The 22229-nt window shown below is 42.0% G+C and overlaps 1 protein-coding gene across 7 annotated transcripts in view; it reads right to left on the bottom strand.

The window, feature by feature from the left end:
- Positions 1–7405: 7405 nt before the first annotated feature.
- RASGRP3 (RAS guanyl releasing protein 3) overlaps positions 7406–22229 on the bottom strand; it is a 68575-nt gene continuing 53751 nt past the window's right edge. For 6 of the 7 annotated variants that reach the window (XM_064509474.1, XM_064509478.1, XM_064509477.1 and 3 more), the window contains 7 exons: positions 21602–21718; positions 18598–18713; positions 17086–17233; positions 13339–13375; positions 10766–10891; positions 9585–9949; positions 7406–9066 (listed from right to left, as the gene is read on the bottom strand). In XM_064509474.1, the coding sequence (XP_064365544.1) occupies positions 9058–9066; positions 9585–9949; positions 10766–10891; positions 13339–13375; positions 17086–17233; positions 18598–18713; positions 21602–21718 (918 nt within the window). In that variant the 3' untranslated portion in view covers positions 7406–9057. The remainder of the gene's footprint in view (positions 9067–9584; positions 9950–10765; positions 10892–13338; positions 13376–17085; positions 17234–18597; positions 18714–21601; positions 21719–22229) is intronic. The other variant, XM_064509481.1, reaches the window with a different exon arrangement.

Below are 22229 nucleotides of genomic sequence, written 5' to 3'. Positions count from 1 at the left end.
GCCTTAGTGTCTTTTCCTTCTTGAAAAGGAGTAGAAAGCAGTTGCTATAGTAGTTGGGAACCTGTAGGCGTTTCCAACTGTTGCATCTACTTAAGATTTAAAATATTTTAGATGTTCTAATCATTCCAGACAAACTGTGAATTCTTCCCCTTTCAGAGCTGTCAGAACAGGTCTGGGAGATACGTTTTAATTTGTGTGGACTTAATACTGATGTAACTGGGTGTGTGACTTCACTTCTGCAGGAGCTTGGACTGGATTAGGGTATCTTTATCAAGAGAGATGGGGCTGCACAGCCTTCTTGAGAGTTACTGGAAGCTGTTCATAGACATAATCTGTTGTGTGATTGTTCTTCTGTGATATAGGGAATTACTCAAAATTAAGTGGGTTGAATGGTGTATTTAAGGAAAGGTGGTGGTAGGGAGTGGGCCAAATGAGTTGTTCGAGCAGACCAGGTTTGGCCTGTGGAGTAGGCCACTTCCTGGCCCAGTTTTGCTTTAAGCTTGACGTGTTTCAGTTTTGCAAAAACAAAATGGGAACTTGTTTACTTACTGCATTTCTCACAGATGAGAGAGAAAGGGACAACAGAAAAATGGGAAGATATTTGATGTGCTTGTCTCGGTTTGCAGTTCTGAGAGGGGCTGATCAGGAAGGCTCTGCTTCCTGAACCTGGGATTTATAACTTTCTGTAAACAGCTGAGAGCATCTATAGGCTGGGAAGGTGTGCCACTTCTCCTTTCTTGTTTTTTTGGCTCTTCATGTGTCTGGCTTCATTTTCCCAGAGGCTTCCTCCTTCCTACTGTTTGCTCCTCAGTGACATTCCTGATTCTCTCCTGTTTCCCATTAAGCTCAAGACAGGAGCGGATGGGAGGAACTGGTCTTCATTCCTCTGCATTTTGTTCTATTCTCTGCTTTGGGGCAGCACCACAGTCTCCGTGGGGTCTCTGTGTAAAGTTCTTAAGCTGTGCTGTTCAACTGTTCCCCATGTCATGCTCCTCCATGCTATGTGAACATAGTGTGCTGCTTTTGGAAACTCTTCCTGATGCTGTTTAGGCTTGTGGAAAGTACAAGTTGCTGCTGCTGCGCTTGGAAGGCTGTGGCAGAGGCTACACTGATGGCAGTCTTTGGTTGAAACATCTTGGGGGCTGAATTCAGATTGATGCAGGTAGGAGGAGTTCCCTGGATTATGTAAAGAACATGAGCATTTGAGAAAATCTGTGTAATGCTGTTTTTCCTGTTATTCAAACTAAGCATGTATATATAGCTGATAAACATTGTTTAGAATTTATCTTGTATTTCATTATGTGATCAGCTTGAAAATCTTCTGTTAATTTCTTCTGGCCACTAGGTGCTGCTGGTGATTTGCAGGTTGGAAGTGGAGATACCAGTAAAAGGTGCCTGTGAATCCAAGTTGATGTCTTTTCTAGTTTTTAATATTTCAGACAGATTAAACAAGCTCGACAAGAGGGAAAAAAAAATCAGTATTGAATCCATGTCCTTGTGGGCCACCAAAACAGGTCTGTCTCAAAATGATACTGTTCAAATTATGAACTTTCATCCAGAAATGAATGTTCTTGCTTCACAAAGATATGGATGGTTTCTAGTATTAGGCAGTGAGATGCTCCAGAGGAGACATCACCCTTACGAGGGAGTAATACCATGTCCTGAGCATTTGCAGGTGACTGGCTGAGTTTTTGTAAAAATAATTAGACTTTTTTTTTTTAATTAAAATATTCTTACAACATGGACAGTCCTGGACTGATAAAGGCAGAAAGTTTGACAAAGGTAAAGAGCCATTTCTCTGAAGGTAATAGCTTTAAGTTGTTAGCTGCTGTTTTTCCTCATGTTGTCCTCCTCATTATAGAGGCTGAGGTTTCCAGTCTGTGTGTTTGAGTGCTGCAAACTTGTCTCTAGCAGGAGAGGCAAGAGGTTCTCTCTGCAGTGGATATTTTCAGCTTTGCACACTGAGGTGACAAGGTGAAACGAAGATGGTGGGGAGGAGAGAGCAGAGCTTCCCTTTCCCCTTGTTTCAGCTAGCTTTTGTTCCCCCAGATAAGCTGCTTCTTCCCCTCCTTTTTCCAGAACTTAGGGTAAGTTAAGCCCCATTTTATTGCTGTTTTTTTTTTTTTGGGGGGGGGGGGGAAGGTGTCTTTTTATTAAAAAACAAACAAACAAAACCCCAAAACCAGGAGGCTTTACTCTTCCAACAGGAAAGAAAACACTTTGGCTCTGCCAGCTGTTGTTGTTTTGCCTTACTGCTCTATTGTTTCTTCCTAGTGTGCTGTGACTCTTTTGTTTTCTTGAGAAAACAAACTGTGTATATGTGGAGATACCAGCCTCCATTAATGGAAGCAAACAGCCACTGTTTTGCTATTGTCTCTATGATGCTTTGATATTTTGATATTGTTTTGCAAATATTCCTGCTGCACTGGAAGGAATTGCTAACTGGGAGTTTGAAGACTGGAGAGGGGTTGTGGAGGTTATTGAGCTTGTGGTGGATGGGATATACATGCTGGATTTCAATATGCATCATGATACAAAGCAGAACTCCAGGAGATCAAGAAGTCAATAAGTAAGCAAGCATTTATACAGTGCAACAAAAAGTTCTTCCTTTAAACCATGGTCACTTTTGCTCTGTATTTTTTTGTTCCACAAGCTTCAGGCATCTTGCTCCATTTTTTCCCCTCTAGCAACTTGTTGAAGTCCTGAGGACTTCCCTTGCATTGCCTTTCCATTCCATCTATTATGATAATCCTCTCAGATGTTGTAATTGGGCATTAAAAAAAAAAAACTATGAGGAGCAGGATAGAGTCTGGACACAAACTAGCTTCCCACCTCAGATTCATTGCTACATCACTTAAAAATAGCACAATCTGTCTGCAGTGTGGTCACAGTGGGTTTTCCTTGCAGGTCTGGGGAACAGATAAAAAAAAATTTACTTTAAACCAAGTCTGATGCTCTGGAGAACATAAGCATAGCATGGCTAATAGATCTTTGTACACACTGGTTTAAACATTAGACGCTCCTCATATTTTCAGCTACAGTTTTGGCTTTGTTAGCAAAGGACTGAACAGAAGCAGAGTTGGTGCACAGAGGCACCTCCCGCCCTGCCTATCTCCTTACTGTGCGCAGAACAGTGACACAAGGGGCAGGATATCAAGCTGAGCTTTCACTATGCATCACTCACCCTAGGAAGCCTTTCTGTTTGTAACAGTCCCCTGATGGTTCATCATCTTTGGGACTGGTTTTGGCTGGAAATCCTTAGCTCACTTGCTGAAATTCCTCTGCCTTTCTAGATTCAACCCCCTGAAACTGCAGGAAGTGGTTATGTGCCATTACAGCTAGTGGTGCCCGGAGGGGCTTCTCTAACTGGGTTAGATTTGTTAGCCAGAGCATGTGGGTAACCCACTCTAGCGTGCTGGGGGCTCTGACTGCCTGTCACTATTAAACTGCTGTTTCCATCTGAATTAAAGTGGCAAGAGCCCCAAACACTGGACTATAGATCAGTCTGTCTCTGGTCTAACTAGAGACAAGACAGTCTCATCTGTCAAGTGCCTAAGATGAAACTTGCAAGAGAGGAAGCAAGATTTCTGTCATCAGTACATAGTTATGAGAAGTACATGGAGAGCCTGAAAAGTCCTATCTCATCAGAGTATTCCCCACAAGGGGTTGTCTATGTAAGAAATAAAAATTATGCTGTGCTGAATTAGGAAAAGTTGAGAGGGAGTGAGAGGAATCTCACTAAGACCTGATGACTCTTTGGGGTGTCTAAAGACTTAAGTGTGGATTCTTAGAGTACTAGGAGTTAATTCAGCTCCCTGTTCATTTAGTGAAGGCCTAGCACACAAAAGCTCTCAATGGCTCATCACACATGATTTGTCTTTGGTTCTGCCATATTTAAGGCTGCAGTAGAGAGTCTCAGTGATGTTGCTGCTGAAGACTGTCAGGCTGTGATCCTGCTGCCTCTGCAAGCTTCTGATTGGCCTTGGCAACAGGCATGCTACAAAAATATGTATGTATATGTGGCTTTTAAGGTTTTGAGCATGATTTAGCAATCCCAAACAAGCCAGCTGATGATAAACTGCTGACATGCTTTATCAGCCTCCTCCTGTACCCTTACATTAGAATCACGTCAGCATTGTGATTGTGATCCAGAGCAGTGCACTGACGTGGATGTGAACTTCTGTTTCCTCTGTGAAGGCTCTCAAAATACTAACACACTTGTTTGCTTTTATTATGCCTTTTTAAAGGGATGCAGACTGAAAAAGCAAGTGCTATTACCAGCTGTAAACATTGCCTTCTCCTTTCTTCGGCTGAAAATGAGTAGCACCTCTAATGGCTTAACAAACAATGTTAGAAGGGAAAAATATTTTTCTCTCATGTTTACTTTGTGCTTTTTAGAGCTCTAAGTGCTGTCAGTGTCATTGTTTCCCTTTTATTGTCTCGTAATTTCCCTTCTTGTCCACGTGGGTCTTTCCCACAACAGAGGAGAGAAAAACAAGTTCAAAAAATAGGAAAACACTATTGTAAAACCAAAGAAAGAGAGAGTCTGCCTGGTTGTGGGCAGGTGGAAGGTCATAACTCGTTTTCACACATAAAGCAGAGATGAAGGCGATAAGGACTCTTTAAACTTTCTGGCATTGGCTTAACTCATGGAAAAAGCAGACTCTTTGGCTAAATTTTGTACTGCCCCAGCAGTAGCCTTTTACTGATGGCTTTTCTGTCTCCTAGGACCAGATTGTCAGCAGCTGTAAACACCCATTTAGAGTTCAGCACATGGAATTTCCAGTGATTTTAGCCTGTGAGACATGTTGGCTGCAGTGCTTGTTTTGAAAATCCAGTTCTGCAGATCAGTGCTGAAAGCTCATGAACTTGTTCCAAAGTTGCATCTATTTCTCCAATGTCCCTGGGTAGGCCAGCTCTGTTAAGATTCTCTTGAGAAGTTCTTGGACCTATTTGCTGTGCTGTACAGAGGCCCATCAGTTAGCAGGCTGATGCTGAGTGAAACAAACTTTGGTTAGTTTTATTGGCTATGATGATCACGAAACAAGAAGCCCTCACTTCTCCTGTCTCTATCTCTCTGAAATCTGCATTCAGCTCTCATTTCTTCCTTCCTTCCTTCCCCCTCCCTCTGCTCAGTCTCCATTGGGATCCCTTTCCATTCCTGGAGTCACGTAGAGTGGGAGAGCAGAGACTCTTTGCTTGCTTCTTCCCATGCTTAGTCTCCATCTGTCTGTTATTTGTTCCTCGCTTATTTTCTGTGTCCAGGATCCTTCATGTGCAGCTATTTCCCATACAGATGCCTGATACTTCTGTAACTAGTGTCCCCAGCTGTGAGGATCCTCGTTTGGCTGCCTAGGCTGTCTCTGACGATGGCTTCCAGACTCCCCATGAGGAAAACCTTGGGGTATGTTTTCATTTTGGCTCTTCCAGGGGAGCCCCTGAGGAGCAGTCAATGGAGGTGGCAGCAGCCAGTCTGCTACATTCCTAAAAAAGCAAAATTTTAGGCAGCAGCTGACCCTAAACTTGCTCTGTGAATCAGCTTTTTATTCTCTTCTGTATTGAAAAGAAAAAGGTCTACCTTTCCCAGCGAGAAGAAATTCAGGCTTTGGGCTAGCTCTGATCAACAAGCATGTACTGTCCCCCTCATTGCTCTCAGACTTACCTGGAAGAAGAGAAGATAGCTGGTATCTGGGAATATGTTTCTTTGTGGAGCTGGGATTATTCTTTTAAAGTCCAAAAGCTGGGAAAGACTCCAGGGAGGGGGCAGGATAGGGCAAGACACTGCAGAGATATAAAGCAGGAGGGAACGCTGGAGTTCGAACTTTTACATTTCACTGTAAGGGAGCTGGATGTCCCCTTGACTCCTTGCATAGCCCTGAGGGCAACTTGGCAAAGCAGATAACAAAGCTGAAATACCCTTATTTGTAACACAAGGCTTTCTGCAAGTTCTGTGGAAGCACAAAAAGTCCTAGTGGGTTTGGCTCAAACAACCAAATTATCTCGTATAGGACTGATCCAAGCACTTGCATTTCTCACCTACTCTTGTTGCTCGTATTCTTTGGCATTTGCAGATCAGGCTGTAAATAAGGCTTGGCATTATCTCCCTTCTTTCCACTGGCTTTTAAAAAGTTTAAAAATAAAAATCAAGATGCTTAAAAGATCCTGAGAACTGGAAGACTGAGACAGGGAAGAATGGACATGGTGGAAGTAGCCAGCATCAGCTGGGATCGTTTCTTACTTTTGATACTTCACAAATCTGGTGCACTTGACACTATAACAACTTCTCCCATACACTCTCCTAGAATAGCTCTACATCTAGCAGGCAGAATTTCACCAAGAGCAGGAGAGGCATATTGCTCAGTCAGGGGCTGTGACGGCTGATATGTTTTGCCTCTTGTTAAGTCAGGGGAGTCAAACAAGAAAGTCTGTGCTTTGCCCAGATTGGGAAACTAAAACTGTTAGACAGGGAAGAGTCTTTCTCCTCTTCAGAAGAATACATCAACTGCAAAGTGTGGAGAGAGAGGATTATTTCATGTATTCAGGCTTTCTCCGAGGTATAAAGAGCTCATCTTATGCTGATGTCTTACAGTGATTGTTCATGCCTTGTCAGCTCTTCAGTCTCATTTGCTTGCGGTGGAACAAGATGATCAACATTCTGCTGGAAACAGCCTGTTAATGTATTTTTGTTGAATTGTTACATGATTGTCTATGATGAGTCTATTCCTTCTGGGGTGGAAAAAGGCTGTATTTACATGCATTCTTTCTTAAGCATTCCAGTGTGAACACTTACTGTCTGCAGCACACACTCAGCGTTCCCCTTCTTGAGGTGCCTGAAGAAAGGGTTTCCAGCCAGACGGGATGCTTGAGATTCTCACCTAGAATGAGTCCTTTACCTTGAAGACTGCAGTATCTTGCTTAGAATGATCAGCTGTGGGAGCATGCAACCTATGCTTGATCTACAACTTAACTGTAGCTAATGTTAAGGTAACACAGAAATGACCAAAGATACCAGACTCACAAAAGATGTATTGAATGCAACCTCTAAAGTGGATTGAAACTTAAGCAGTCTAGTTGCTAGCAGAAACGTCCTCCAGAAAGTAGATGCTCCTGTAGAAGATACCTTTCTTCGTGCTTAAATATGTCTAGCTTTTGATGAGAGCATACATGGAAAAATGTGTCCTTGAAAAGGCCTTCCTCTGAAGAACTTTGAGCAGCCAGCCTTCTAAACAACTCAGAGTCTTGGGGAATAGGTAAGTGAGACTGTGTACTAGAAACATTCTTGACCAACAAAGAAAGATAGGCACTTGTGGATTTGATAGAAACAGGGAAGCAGGCACTTTTCAGAACAAGAGGTACAACTAACTTTTAAAAATCCGTAAGAAATGGACTGAGGTCTTCAGAGTAAACACTGGTTAAAGCTCTTACTTGATGTTAAGAATGAAGTTACACATGAACATTTCATTTAGTAAGTGTTAAAAGGCTTATCTCAACAAATCCATCAACAGTCTGGATCATAACCAAATTTCTCCATTCAGATTCTCTACCACATCATTTTCATTGTGTGCAAGCCATACATTGTAACAGTAGCTGTGTGGTCAGTGTATCACAACACCTGTCATCTGACCCAGCCTAGGAAATAAAGACCAGATTTTTAACTAATGTCTTTTCTTTGCCCATACCAGTTAGAGAGAAGGATGCTTCTGGCCCTCATCCTGCTTGGAAATCAATGCTCTCTGCAGTGCTTATAGAGAAATAAGCTAAATAGGCTAAAATAGTAAGAGCACCTTCTCTTCTTTCTCCCCAGATTTATCTTATGAGTTGGGTTGGAAAACAAAGGAAAGCTGTAGAATCCAGCATGCAAAAATGAGCAGGCATCATCTAGTTGACAGTGCAGTTTACAGTCGAGTAACCACAGAGAAATGCAACTGCCAAGTCAGTCAGTTCTGGTTTGACTCCTGTTGTAGGGAGCAGTAGCTTGGATTTTGTAGGAAATCTTATATCCAGCTTGCTTTAATTCAGAGTGTGTGTTCCTCCCACATACCATGTTTTGGCTCAGGGCTTTGGAGAAAAGAAGAATATGTGTATGCCAAATTAGAACACACCTCTGAGGTTTGTGCTTTGGTGTGGGTGTGGGTGTTTGGGGGTGAGAGGGTTGGTCTTTTTCCAAATGAGGGCTGTGCTCCTTAGGTAACTTAATACTTCTGAGAAATCCCACCCCAAACCTGCATTGCAAGTTATTACAGATTCAGGTATTAGAGCCAACCTTAGCAACCCCCTAATTTGGAGGCTGCTCTTCAGTACATTTAGTGTGCAATTTGCTAACCAGAGAAGAATGTTAACTAACCAGCTAACATACCATAATCAGTGCTGGCAGAGAGGACTCCTCTCCGTTGCTGTATAACCAGACATATGCATAGTGGCTTGGCATTCCTTCACTCTCAGACACATGCTGCATGTTTGAAGGAGCCCCAGTCAGTGAACTGGTATCAACGTGCTGAACATCAATACGCTTACTGTAGCAATGTAAACATGGCTGAAGTTCAAAAACCCAGGTGTGCAAAGAATCTCAGTACAGAGGACTTTTTGAAAGGTTCTGGTTTGAGATTTAATCAACATAATACACCTACTTCTTTCCTTAAAAGATCATTACAAGCCTCTGAAAAAGGAGTGTTGTCAAACTAACTTAGATACTTGGCTTCTGTCCTCACCATTGTTGTCACTGGCAGACATACTGAAATGATGCAGTATATTTAGAGGAGGCCAAATATATCCTCATTGGTGTGTAGAGGAAGTTTCCACAAAAGTCATACAAGAGAAAACACTGAGTGCAGAGATCTGTTCTGCTCTGTCCATGCAAGGTTTAGCCAGATGGCTTATTCATGTGAGAAAATAAATAGTGCACTTCAACACCTATCAGCTAAGAAAATAGGGCAATGGTTGAATTTATAAGTATGAGGTACAGGAAAACATCCCATAGCCAAATGTGGTCTATAACAGTCCATCAACTCTTGCTGTATGGCAGTTGTCATCTTTGTTTTTCTGTTTCATGATGCTCAATCAGCTATCCTGTAACCAAAAGAAAATAGGTACTTATATTCTAGCAAAAAACAGTCAATAAAAGTACAAGGCCTTGGAAGCATAATTTTTATGGCTGAGAGCAACATAAATCTGACCCGTACCCTGCTCTAACTTAGACCTGTATATTTATACAAATGCTAGTTTTAGTGAACCCAATATTGAGCCCTGAGCTATGTAGTGCAAGGGTGCAACAGGACAGAATTTGGTCAGATATCTAGCAGGCTATTTTAATGCTTCTCAAAAAGTGTCCAAATTCTAAAAGCACATACTGAGACCAAGAGCCAAAGTCCAATTTACAATGTTAAAATGAATAAAATTCACAGTGCTTTGTACAAAATAGATATCTATGGATGATTTGGCATTTCTTTGAATACTAATCTTGTGCAAGAACCCCCCCCCCCCCCAGCAAATCTGTATGAAAAACTGTCCTGAAATTCACAAAATAACCACATGAGGCCTCAGACTCTAGCAGATTCTAAATGGTCCTGACTTCTTCTGCGTCTCACCTCAAATTCTTGTCTTTCTGGGAGTGTTTCTATTCCATTGTGGTCCAGTATGTGTTGTGAGGCCTCTCTTTCTATGTCTGTATCAGCCTGTATGTTGGGCTTTTCATTCTCCCATTTTGCAAAGCCTTTGTTCTTCCCAGCTTTGCCATGGAACTTGGACTTCATTTTGGGGAAAGTGTGGGAACCCGAATCGCTCCAGCCTGGCTCATGCCACAGTGGTTCTGTCTGTGTTGCTTGGCTGGTGGTCGCCCTCTGCAACCGCACTGAAATCTTCCGTGATGAGCCAGTCACGAGAGTGATAGCTCTGCCATCAAGGTCCTGGTGTCCTGAGGCAACACTGGGAAATTCAAATACTTCATCTTGGACTGAAAGAGAGGGTGGAATTGTTTATTTTAAATACTCTATTTCAAAAAAAAGATGACTTAAGTCTGGTTCCAGATCCTGCTGGTTATTTGGGGGTTCTGGTGGGGGAGAAAGAAGGAAGGGGTTTAAATGTTTAGAACAGAAGTCTGCTATTCTGGAATATTTATGCAAGTAGTTAAAGCTCTTTCAGGACCAGATCTTATATATCATGGTATATTAACTGCATGATGCCTTACAGAGGTGCTTTTTTTTGCAGGCAGCACTAGGGCATATAGATGAGAAGGCAGCAGTATCATTTTGCAGCAGAAAGTGCTGAAGTAGGTTGCTCTTTATTCCAGGTAACCCTTTACATAAAGCAGCATTATACGTAAGCAAAAGTTATATGCTGCCTAGAAATTGGTACTGCACTTGTGTGCACGCATTTCCTTCTCCCTCTGTCTGCATGCTGAGGGGATAAGGCAGAGCTAGAACTGTGCCCTCCCTCCCCCAACCCTTGCACCTAAATGGCCTACAAAGAGGAGAAGTACAATTTCCCTAATTACAATTTTCTTTCCCTCAATTATTATTTTATTTCAGCTAGAATAGGCACACCAGTGTAGAAGATAGGGAGCCTCAGGCAGGAGACTAAGGCTATCGTTGCTCACTGTAGAAAGAGATGCAATTAGAGCACTGAAGAACACAAGCCACAGTAGATTAGGAAGTACCTGGGCTGCTCTGTGTGTTGGCATGAAGGAAAAATTAGAAGTGGCAATAAGGACAGTGGATGTTAAAGAGGATCCCCAAAATGATATAAAATATAAACAAAGGGCTGTTCTCACCTGGAGGCAGAGATGGACTGTTAGGCAGAGAGCCATGGTTACTGCCCACTGAGGTTCCTCTGGAAAATCTTCTGCATGCAAGCACAAGCAGGTCTCTGCATTGCTTATGACAGTTGGCACCACAATCTGTAAAGAAAGGAATTGTCAGGCCACCAAAAGTGAAGCCACAGCTACTTGACAATCCCTCAGGGCTGTTAGCACACAGATATGAGCAGGGACTTTGGTGGAACAAACACTTTGACAGAAGGTGTGAAGGGAGTTATGAAAATGGAGCATTTCTATGGCAGCCATTAGTGCAAATCCAGTGGGAGGAGGGAGATGATACTATCATCAGAAATTAGTCTCGAGGAATAGACCTAGAATTACTGTCATGGTCCTGTGTATAAGCCCTTGCACAATGGTTCTGCTCCCCTGCACCAGTCTCAAAACAGGTTTTTGATTTGGTCCATTATTGTAAACACACTTGGTTAAAAGACACTGCAGCTTCCATACTCCGAGCCTCTGGAAGGGCAACTGCAGATTAATGTATGTCACTGTAGGTTAAAACTAGGTGTGGCTACATGAGCTAAGTAGTTAAACAAGCAACATCGCCACTGAGTTTAGCAGGACCTGTATCGCCCACCTGGGTAAAGCTTCCTGAGTTCCTGCACACCTAGACATCATTGCAAATATCATCACTATGAGTTCCTGCACACCTAGACTGGTGGGCTTTGTGTTGTCACAAATACAATCATCACTAGGTACTTTTATTTGAAGTATGACTGCAGTACAGACATTATCTGTAAAATGGGTGGAAGATGGGTGCCCCAAACACAGACTGTGTCCCTTGGCCTTGTTTGAAAATTTCCTTCTCACTTGTGTCTCTTTTGCTGCTCCTTGGTGCTAACATTTTGTTTTGCAGAAAACATTGTGTTTATAACTTTCTGCTAAAATTACAGTTCTGCTCAGGGCAGCCATTCTAGTGTGATGGGGAAGAGTTCTGGGTTCTCCTAGCAAGGCTGTCCAATTTGTTCATTTGACGGTACTGAACTAAAGGCAACTATCTTCCCTGATGTATTTTTGTCTGCCATGAAGGTAACAAAAAAAATTAGAATAACGATCTTGCTTGTCAGTGGATAGCCTCTCTCCTCACTTGTAGATCACACCATCTAGCTTTATCTTATTATCCACAGCACTAGAGTAAGCAGCAGACCTGAAGAGACAACCTCCCCTGCTAGCACAACATCAGAGGTTCAAAATGGAAGATGACAGCTCTGTGCTCAGAGGAAGAAACCATCCATAACCAGTGCAGCACCCTAGTGCTGCTTGCATACACAGCAGCTGGTACTAACAAAGGACAGGCACTAATCATGCATGTTAGCCACCTTAAGAGCTGAGAGAGGCTCAGCTCTTTTACTCCCAAGCACCATTGCCCATAGTTTTGGCTCTACGGAGCCACTTTAGTTCCCTCTCCACCAGGCTGCTGTTACAAGCAATGATGCAGGACAGAGCTCAACTTTCAGATCTCATGTTGTGTTTACAGGGCCGCTATGACAAAATTCTGCCTTCCTTCATCCTACTGGGAAAGGTGTAGACTACAACTAGTCCTTTTGTAGCTGCTTGGACAACAACAACTAGGAACAGTTGAATTTTGTATATTGGCTTAGCCATAGATGTTTTGCCCCACCCTCCTCCCAGGAAGAGATGCTCCTGGGTGGGAGAGGGAGACAGGAATACAATGTATCCTAGAAGACCATTTCTTCAGCTTTCTGACATAGTTAAAAGCTGCTGGGAGGTACTGCCAGACTAAAGGAAAAGCATTTGCATACAACCATGACTGTGAAGCCCCATAGTGAACATTCCCCCGTGAATAAATGAGATGCAGCTAGCATGGAAATCCACAGTGCTTCTTAGAGCTGAGCTACTTGCAAAACAAATAGATCCAGGATTTTAAAGCCAATGGGAACTACTGCACTGTTGCTTATGATCTGACCTGCTTATATGGTACAAGTGCTGCCTAAGCAATTAATCTTTTCTTGAAAGCAATCAAGTGGGAAGGCTATGAGAGTGCCAGGATTTTTTTTTTTTTTTTTAAGTTGCACTTCTGCAGAAGACCTTGCAGTGAGATCTGCAAGGCAGTCAAGGAATTAAATATTTGTCTATTTCTTGCTCAGCCACTACCACATTGTAAGGCCAGCTAGCCTTCACTACAGGCATGTGGACATGATAAAGACAGCACTGGCAGCACAGTTTTCCCTGACTGCAAATCTCAGGAGATACGATATCGCCCTATTAATGTAAAGACATTTAGTCTTCTGCAATGCAAGTTCTCTGGTCAGACAAAGCGATGCCTCATGGAGTCAGCAGTTGTTTTGGACCTTTTGCTCACAGAGCACCCGGTGGGGATGCACACGTTATGTCCCCCAATGCAGTGAGACTTCATGGAGCATCAGCAGTCACTCTTCACAGTCAGTACCAAGTGTATAAGCAAAATTTAGCTGAACAGATGTCCTTTAGTAAAAAACATGGCTGACTTATTTGTGCTAAAGCCCGCCACCTGTATCTTGAAAAAAATGCATGCAATATTTATTTACCTTTGCATTTGTAGCCTTGTTTGATTATACCCCAGAGCTGCAAAGAGAGACAAAAGATTGTCAAGGAATCAGAAAAGAAAACCGGAAGGAAAACAAGGTCACAATGAGGAAGTACCAATGGCTGCAAAAGCACAAACAGGATACAACTGCTCTTAACATCCTTCCTGTTAGGCATACCTCCCTGCTTTAGTTGTGATAAGACTTGTGTGGCTTCCCCCTTATTTCTGTTACCTACAGTGGAACTACCAGAAGAGGAGGGACACAGATGATACCTGCTTCCAGGAATGGGCAAAAAATTGCCATTGCGTCAAACTTACTGAGACCAGCAGACAGCGTTCTGCTTCTAGGCTCAATGTTATCTGTGGGGTGGGGGTGGGGGGGATTTCCAGTATATACCCATTCTCCATATATACAGTATATACCCATACCTATATATAGTATATACCCATTCTCCACATGAATGGTCCATGCCATTCACGCATGGTGGGATAAAACACCTCTGGGCATAAAAAAGAGGTTCTTGGTTCTCATGGTGGCCACCAGCACACCCACCTATGGCAAGCAGATGTGTCCCCTTGACTTCTCCCTCTAAAAAATGGTTGAAGACTGAAACAGGCAAAGAACAACCAAATTCCATCTGCGCCTCCTCCCAGAAGCTGCCCTTGCTGAAATACATAACAACTGAACCCTAGACTTCCAGAAGGCAGTGTGTGAGGTCCCACTTTTGGGAAGATTTTTATTGCAACATTAGCCGGAAGTAGAAAAAAAAAATCCTAGCAAATTGTTAGCGCTACACTTACAGGCAGGTATAACTGCAACCATAGCATTACAGAAACTTGAAGTAATTTCAATCAGAGAGGGAGAAAGACAGGAGAGGGACAGTTTTGCTAGACCTAATATTAAAGGAAAAAGATGTGGCACTACAGCATTTCAGTAAGGACTTAAAATTTAAAAGCCACAGCAGCAGCTCCAAAGGGGAGCCAGCAGGAAGCAAGGAAGAGGAGTGCGGCAGAAAGCACTTTTATTGAGCCTGGATGCATTTAAAACATTAACGGAGAGGGCGAGCCTATCTACACAGTCAAAGCTGCACATGGCTCCTCACCATATTTCAAGAACTCACGCACAGTGTGTTGGGTGTGAACTTAGTGATTAAAGAAGTGTTCAAAAGGAAGAGCAAGGGAACATTCAGAAGACAGATGAAAGAGTAAAGAAAACAGAAGAGGAAGATGGAGTGGAAAAAATGCCATACACAACAAAAAAGAATTTGCAAGGGAAAATAGAGGCTTGAAGAGAGAGCAACACAGATTAGACAAGGTAGAAGAAACGTGAATAAAAGAACAGAAGTGACAACAGCAGAAGACAGGTCCATAGAAAGCCTGCTGCTTGCTCTTTTCCTGTCAATGCTGTAGATACACACAGTGAATTGCAATGGTCAGGCAGCAACACCAGAGCCCCCAGCACCTCTCAGAAGAGGAGCTGCAGAGCTGTCACTGCTCAACTTTGAATAATTTTCCCAGCTTTCTTTGCCAGAATCACCTGAAGAGATTTTGATTGTTATTTCTGTCATTTAAGCTCTAAACTGTTTCCACTGAAGAGCATTTTCGCACCTGCTCAGCTCTGTACCTTGCTCTTGCTCAAATTTGGCACCCTTATCATGGTTACACACAGCAGAGAAAGTATAGCTCAAGTGCCATGCCATGTCATGAACTCTGACCTAAAGCTTTGAACCCACCTGACACAGCTTTGCTACAAACTAGCTTGAGCCAACTCCATGGTAAGAGGATCTGCACAAATTCAGATTATAAAGCTCAAAGGGATTGCTGGTCACCTACCCTGATGCCCAGCACAACTCAAGCCGCAGGAGGGAACTTTTTGACCAGCAATGGACCTACCAATTTTGCACTGCCTAATGGCATTACATTTTAGTTAGACCTTTAAAGTTCATATCATTTTAATAATAGATATCTTATTGGATCCTGCTGACATTCCACTGTCATTTCCATTCATCCTGCTGCACTGTCAGTGCACATCATTCTGACTGTGAATCATTGCATCAGTTTTTTGAAATTAAGTTGCCACCCATGGATGAACAGCCCTGAAATTTAGAACAAGCACACAGCAAATTTTGTAGCTGGTTCATGTCCTATCAGCCCAGCTCATCCATGGGACAAAGCCAATAAATTCAGTGAGGTCACAGGAAAAAATGACCTTATTTCCATTTCCTGTACAACTCCTTGCTCATTTGTATTCTTGCACTGGATGTAATCAGGGAGATAGGAGAAATTCAGCAATGGCCAATTAGCAAATAGACGCAGAAGAAAAATATCTAGCGGATATCAGTACACTCTTCAGGTCCTGCTTTGCTATGGAAGCCTTCCAAAAATGAACTAAGTGTCACGAACGCAATGACGTCTTCCTCAGGCTGCAGGCAGCCTGAAACAATAGGCTCAGGCAAATTATCTCCATTACCCCATTAGTATGCTCGAACTGTCAGCTCAAGAGCCCAAGAGCATGTTTCTGAATCAGAATTAACTCTGTCACATGCCATTTTTTTGCAGTTTTAACAGAAATAGGTGAAATTCCTTCTTCTGAAAAAAAATCATGGACTTGATTAACAGTTGCTATAGAGAAAATGCAGAGGAAGGAACACAAGAATCAGAACAATATGGATGTGCAGCAAAAGAAACAAGTAAAAGATGGGAAAACGGATAAGGGTAGAAACAGTGCTGATCTGAAAGAAGGGCCAACTTCTGCACTGAGCAGTGCTGTTCTTGTTTGCATCTGTCATCAAATATTACTTAGCAGTGGCAAACATCATATAATACAAGCTGATGATCTTGCCATTGGTATCACTGCCAGATCTGGAGTGGATAGCAAGGACTACATTGTGAATTTATACGCTATATATGGGCCACAGATAAGAACAGAACACAGGCCTCTTCCCTGAAGGCGACTGACAGTCCTGTTTATTGCTCTAGCTCTCCAAATGTGGACATTTGCTTTCAGCAGAGTGTGTACAGCAAGCTGCACTTCACACTAAAGTAAATTTTAAATCATAATAATGCCTTTCCCTTTACTATACCTGGTTTGAAGTGGGCAAGATGGAAGAGGTTTACAAGCAATACAAAAGTTTACAAACAGTGGTTTGCCAACTCTGCATAGAGCACTTTAATAAATGGTGTCTTGTAATTTATAACTGAGAGAAAACGCAAATAAAAAAATTCTTATGTCACAGAACTGCTGGAAACACTTTTGATTTTTTTTGACTAAATTAGAAGATCTGTTAATTCAACAGAGAAAGGATTAAGGCTGTTATGGACATTGCAGAGAATTATGACCATAGCTATGTTGCCATGTGCAATTTCCTGAGAAAGAACTGCTTTTGCTTCATCTACATCCTCTGTTCCAGACACCCATTTTCCCTTGAGCTTGTTTACATGGGAAATCAAGCCAAATGAAAGAACTTAAGATAAATCAAGTAAGGCCATTCATACAATTTTTAATATCCTTTGGCTAATATAACTTTATTTTTTTCCCTGCAAAAGAAAGTGTTCCAAACGCAAGTATTCAGGAACCACAGAAACAAAACTGGACAGCACAGATGCAACACGAGTAAATGTTTTCTGCTTCTGAATGCAATGAGGTATTTGGCCAGGCTGAATAAACTGTGGAGCCAGTTTCACTCTGTCTACATTAAAGTATAAAAAAATTGTGTGAGAGATATACTATTACTAAAAACATACTTACAAATCCTGCACAGTGCTCGCAGAAAGTTGGTTTAAGATAGGTCATCTCCTGAAAGTTATGAATAAACCCTGGTCCCATCTTACACTGGAACTGTGATTTAGCCCTCAGAAAGTAAGCCATCATTTCTTCTTTGCTTATAAGACCATCTCTGTTAGTAAAAAAAAAAGCAGAGTAAATCTGTCATTGCTCAAAACACTGAACACTTCAGGATTTTCCATTGCAAAAAGCATACAGCACACAAAACATGTTCTTTGAAAGACCAACAGGCCTCACTGTGGTGCCACTGAAAGCCAGCAAGAAAGCCTAAGGTTCCCAGAAACATCCCCAGAGCTGGCAGTAGCAAAGCACTTGTTGCCCTTAAATAACAAGTTGCTGTCCAAATTCTATGAGTCCAAAATTCGTTTCTTCAGTGTATCCAGGCACTCATTCCTCTCTCCATAATAAAAGTCATCTTTTTCCTCTCTTTATCCTTACAAATAATAGGCCAATTGTATTTTTAAGTACTCATAATGTTTAGGCAAGTTTTTTTATATACACACATATGAATGCTGCTAGGGCTGCTGCACACATCTGTAATCAGGCTTACAGAGCAGAGAGATTTTTCTGATACAACTATTCACCCACCAGTAAGCAGGTTCAACATATCCTTTAAGCTAAAGGAAACAGTCTCTGTTGCAGACATGGAGAATATTTTAGTGCTGTAGTGGAAAGCAGCATTTAAAGCAAGGTCAGATCTTTCAATTTCATGGCCTACGCTTGTCCAAACACCATCTTTCCTGGGCTGTAAGCCACTAATTCACTGGGTTTGCAAAGCCCTCAGAAGGGCTCCTCTGGCTGCAATCATCTGTTACACACCGAGGTCTGGAGGAGACTTTAAAGCTGCTTTCAGTCACGGGCCTTACTGAATAGTGAGGCAGCTAAACAGACAGGGCAAGTGGGTGGGTCATAGCACAAGAGGCCATGAGATGCATGAGGGACCTAGACAGGCCATGTGTGGTAAGAAATTGGTTCTGACTGGCTCATCCTGGGCACTGAAAACTTCCAGTAGAAAAGATGACAGGAAACAAATCCCCAAATAGTCCGAGGTTTCACTGCACTCAGTTAAACAAAACAAAAAAGCCCTCACAAGATACTTGATAATATTTTATTAGTCTTCCAAGCTGTGCTGATTGCTAGTTCTGATAAAACTAGCAGCCTTGGCTGGAGGCTTCCAGTTTACGCCTGGCAACTGTCTGCGCACGGGGCTCGTACAGAGCACTGGGAGAGAATAATGAGTGGGGTATCTTCTGGGCAGACTGGAAAATTAGAAATGGATGGACTGCCCAAACATATCCTCCCAGAATAGCTGCTTGATCTCCTTTAAAGCATAACCTTACATCCCAGGTGAATACACCCAGTCTTTCATTGGGCAGCTAGGTCAACTGAGCTGGTCAACTCAGTATTAGCAGGAATTCTTCATTATATGAATATTTAAATTAAGAAAAAAAAGAAAAAAGAAATGCCAGAACTTACTGGTCTTTGTCCAGCACACAGAAGGAGTCCAAAAAAGGGAAGTTGGCAGCTATACTTTCAAAGTCTTCCTGAGATATATAGCCATCGTGGTCATGATCATAGTTCCTAAAGACAGACTGCAAAAACAGAAGGAAATTATTGTCCTAATATTCAGCCTATCCACTTCCCTGAATCTACACCAGCTCTAAATTAAATGTAATTATAAGGTTGAAATGTCCAGCACTACTAATCAGATGCTCTGCTTCATTGTTTCATTCTTTCAAATGTTACTTGGTACTTCAGCATGCATATTTATTGGATTGTAGGAGAAAACATGGCTAATTTTTAAAGAAAACTTGCCCTCAAGATTCACCTAGCAAAAGTCCTCCACACCTCATCAGACATAGTTATTCTCCTTGCTTCTTTTTTCTTTTTCGGAAATATCACTAAAATTCTTCCCCGTGAGGCATATTCCCTTTCCTTCATATTAAGCATGCTTTTTTGATACAAGTAATACAAAATACAGAAAAGAAACGAAACAATAACAACCAAACAGCGGTGTTCCCATGACTATTTCAGATGTTTTTGGCTTCATTTTTCTTTTAGCTGGTCACCTCCCCTCTGCCACAGTTCTGTTTCAATCTGATTTCTTTACTAATACGTTGACATCCAGCTCACAAGCACTTTGTATCTAAAAACTACTCCCTCCTGTCAACCCACACCTCAACATACCACTGTGTAAATACAGACATGGGATCAAATTTAAAAGGTTGCATAAAATAATGCAAGCCATCCTTAGTTGCTAAGGAATTAGTATATTCTGTCTTATATTAATTGTAGAGATATGTAAGGGGCTTTAAAGCTACATGTGATGCTGATGGAACAACCCTGCATGTCAGAGTCAACATGACCAGCTGAAAGATACATACTGAAGCACAAACTTTCTCATTAGATTAAAATTTGGTTTGTAAAGGCAAAAATTTCATATCCTGATACCTTATTTTAATAAGAATGTGATGAAGCCAATTTCAAAGCACGTCAAAAGACCTGTAACTGATGACTGACAGACCTCAAAAATACATTGTCAGCAAGGAATCAATACAGAAGCCCAAACATTACTCTAAGCTTTTAGTAATTATACCAACACTGCACAGCGCAAGTCAAAGCAGCTAGTAAATGCTAAAGAGTGGCACAATGAAGACAGTTGTACAGAGTACTGACGGTCTCTTGGTAAGCTGTATCCATAACAGCCCAAACCCATGTTTTAATTCTGCCAAACCCAAGATTGTATGTCCTAAGCTAGGCCAGAATTGTGGAATGGGGGACTGCATTTCCCTCTCCCAAAGAAACAAGAACAACCCTCCACCCACCACATTCTGGAAAAGATTAAGGAATTGCAACAGACTTCCGATTTAAACAAGCTATCAGAAACATTTTTGGATGTGGAGTGATTTTTATCAAAACATATGGCACTGACAAAACCAATACTGGAACAGCATGTACAGTTCTGGCATCCAAAATTTAGAAAAAAAAAAGCTAAAAAAACCCAGAGCATGTGCAAAAAGTAAACCACAAAATATATGTGAAGTCTGAGTGAGGGAACTGAAGACTTATGTTTAAGTGACCTTAACAACATAACCCCAATTAATGACTTATAACACAGAAGAGGTCAGAATCTAATAGTTCCTTCCAAACTTTATTAATTTGTAAAAAGCAGAAGCAAATCTTGCTTTATTGTCTACAACACTTTTCTGTTTCCTCTGTATGCTGCTCACATCACTAAAAGTCCCTTACATATCAACACAACGGGGTTCAGTCTCTCCAAAGGAACACAGAGTAGTGTTGGTTTTGTTTGTATTACCTAACGTGTCCCCCTCCAGATTTAAGCTGGAAGATCACAGCTATAATTCTCAATGTCCTCACGCCCAGATTTTAAAAGTGATACCAAAACAGTGCTGTCTTTACTATGCATAATACGCTCCAGACAGTCAAGTGACAGTGAGCTGAAAACCAGAAATGGGCCAAGAGACTGCCTTTTGGTATAGAAATAATTCAGTTGAAAACCCAAGCCATTTTGATTCAGCTCTGTTTTAAAAATTAATCACCTAAGTCCAATTAGAGTCACTCTGCAATATTAATGTACCCCAACAACCTGTCCCTTTCCTGCCAAGGTAAGCAGCAAAATTGCCATTGACTCCAATGGGTGCAACAGAAGGCTCTAAACAGGACAGCAAGGTCAGCTGGTGTCCGGCCAGCTGAGAGTTACCCACAAGGCAGACGCAGCACTTCTGACCTGGGCTAGGCTGCAGGCTAGATTTCCAAGGGAGTGACATCACCTTTGGAAAAGCACCTGCCAGCAGTGAATTTGCTTGTCAGTGTTTGCTGTCTCTCGGGTGACTCATTAGAGAACAGGAATATTATCTGAATCTTGGCACACTAGATAATCAGTTCCTTTTTTTTAAATTTTAATCAATTTCTAGTATACTGTCCTGAGGAGGAGACTTGATCTATGGCCTTCGGGCAGCTTGGCACTCAGGTGCTAACGCAGAGATGCCAAGAAACCTGTCTTTTGCCAGCAGATCAGCACAGCGCACCACTTGGTAGAGAGGAGGGTTTCCAGACACCTTCTCTGAACCTAGTAACATATGAGTCCTTGTTTCTGAGCATTTTTGTTTCAAGCTGCTTGTTACTAGACCTAAACTGGTTGGCTAGAGTTCTGAGAAGTCAACTTTGCCCTTTCATTTTATACTTGCAAATCAAACCCACTGAACAGCAGCCAGGTTTTAGATGGTCCTGAAAGTTGCTCCTTTGCTTGCATCTGGACCCCTGCTTACTAATCCCCCCTCTGATTCCATGACTAAAATGTGAATAATTCTGAAAGTATCAGTAGAAGCTCAAACTTGTTATCTGATATCTGAAATTCATCCAAGTTCTAAAATCTCTTGAAAAGCTCAAATAAAATGATGATGATGATAATATCAAAGCTATTGTTCTCTTTGACCACTATATTCTTCCAAATACTTACGTCCACCAACTTCCTTATGTGCTTGTTAATGACTGTAGGGTCAGGTTTTGGTACCACTCCAGATGCCCACTCCAGTGGCACTACTGGCTTGTTCGGGGTTGTCGGGGAGGTAGGTTGCTGAGAGATGAATCAGAACACAAAGATTTTCAAATCTGAATTATAAAATTATATTTGTTGTAAGATGTACCACATGCCAGAGCTACAACCACAAACTACTGGCATCTCCATGCTGTAAAATGGGCTTAGCAAAACATCAGGCAAGGTTTTAAAGGAGTGTTTGCCTCTGCTAACAGCTTCAGTTGCTCTCACTTGGGCACCTTGCAGCTACGTCGTCAGAGGCAGCGCTAAATGAGGTCAGAAGCAAAACAAAGGCAGACTTTTCTCACTATCATCTCCAGAGGGTTTAGCACAAACTAGACTCAGAAGAAGAGGGAAGGAAGGAGGGTCTCCGAACACAACAGGAATCAGAAATAGGAATCATGTAAGGTAAGCACAGACACCTGATTATTTTCCTTCCCAATGTAGTTCCCAGAGGAACTCGCCATCTTGAGACAATCAGCAGCTAGTTCCCTGCCCTGAGGACATGCGCCCAGGAGCCATGCAAGGGACTTAGGAGGCCTAAAGAGGT

Source organism: Dromaius novaehollandiae, chromosome 3 (genome assembly GCF_036370855.1).
Source record: "Dromaius novaehollandiae isolate bDroNov1 chromosome 3, bDroNov1.hap1, whole genome shotgun sequence".
Classification (NCBI taxonomy): Eukaryota; Metazoa; Chordata; class Aves; order Casuariiformes; family Dromaiidae; genus Dromaius; species Dromaius novaehollandiae.
This window is presented reverse-complemented; position numbering and strand designations above follow the sequence as displayed.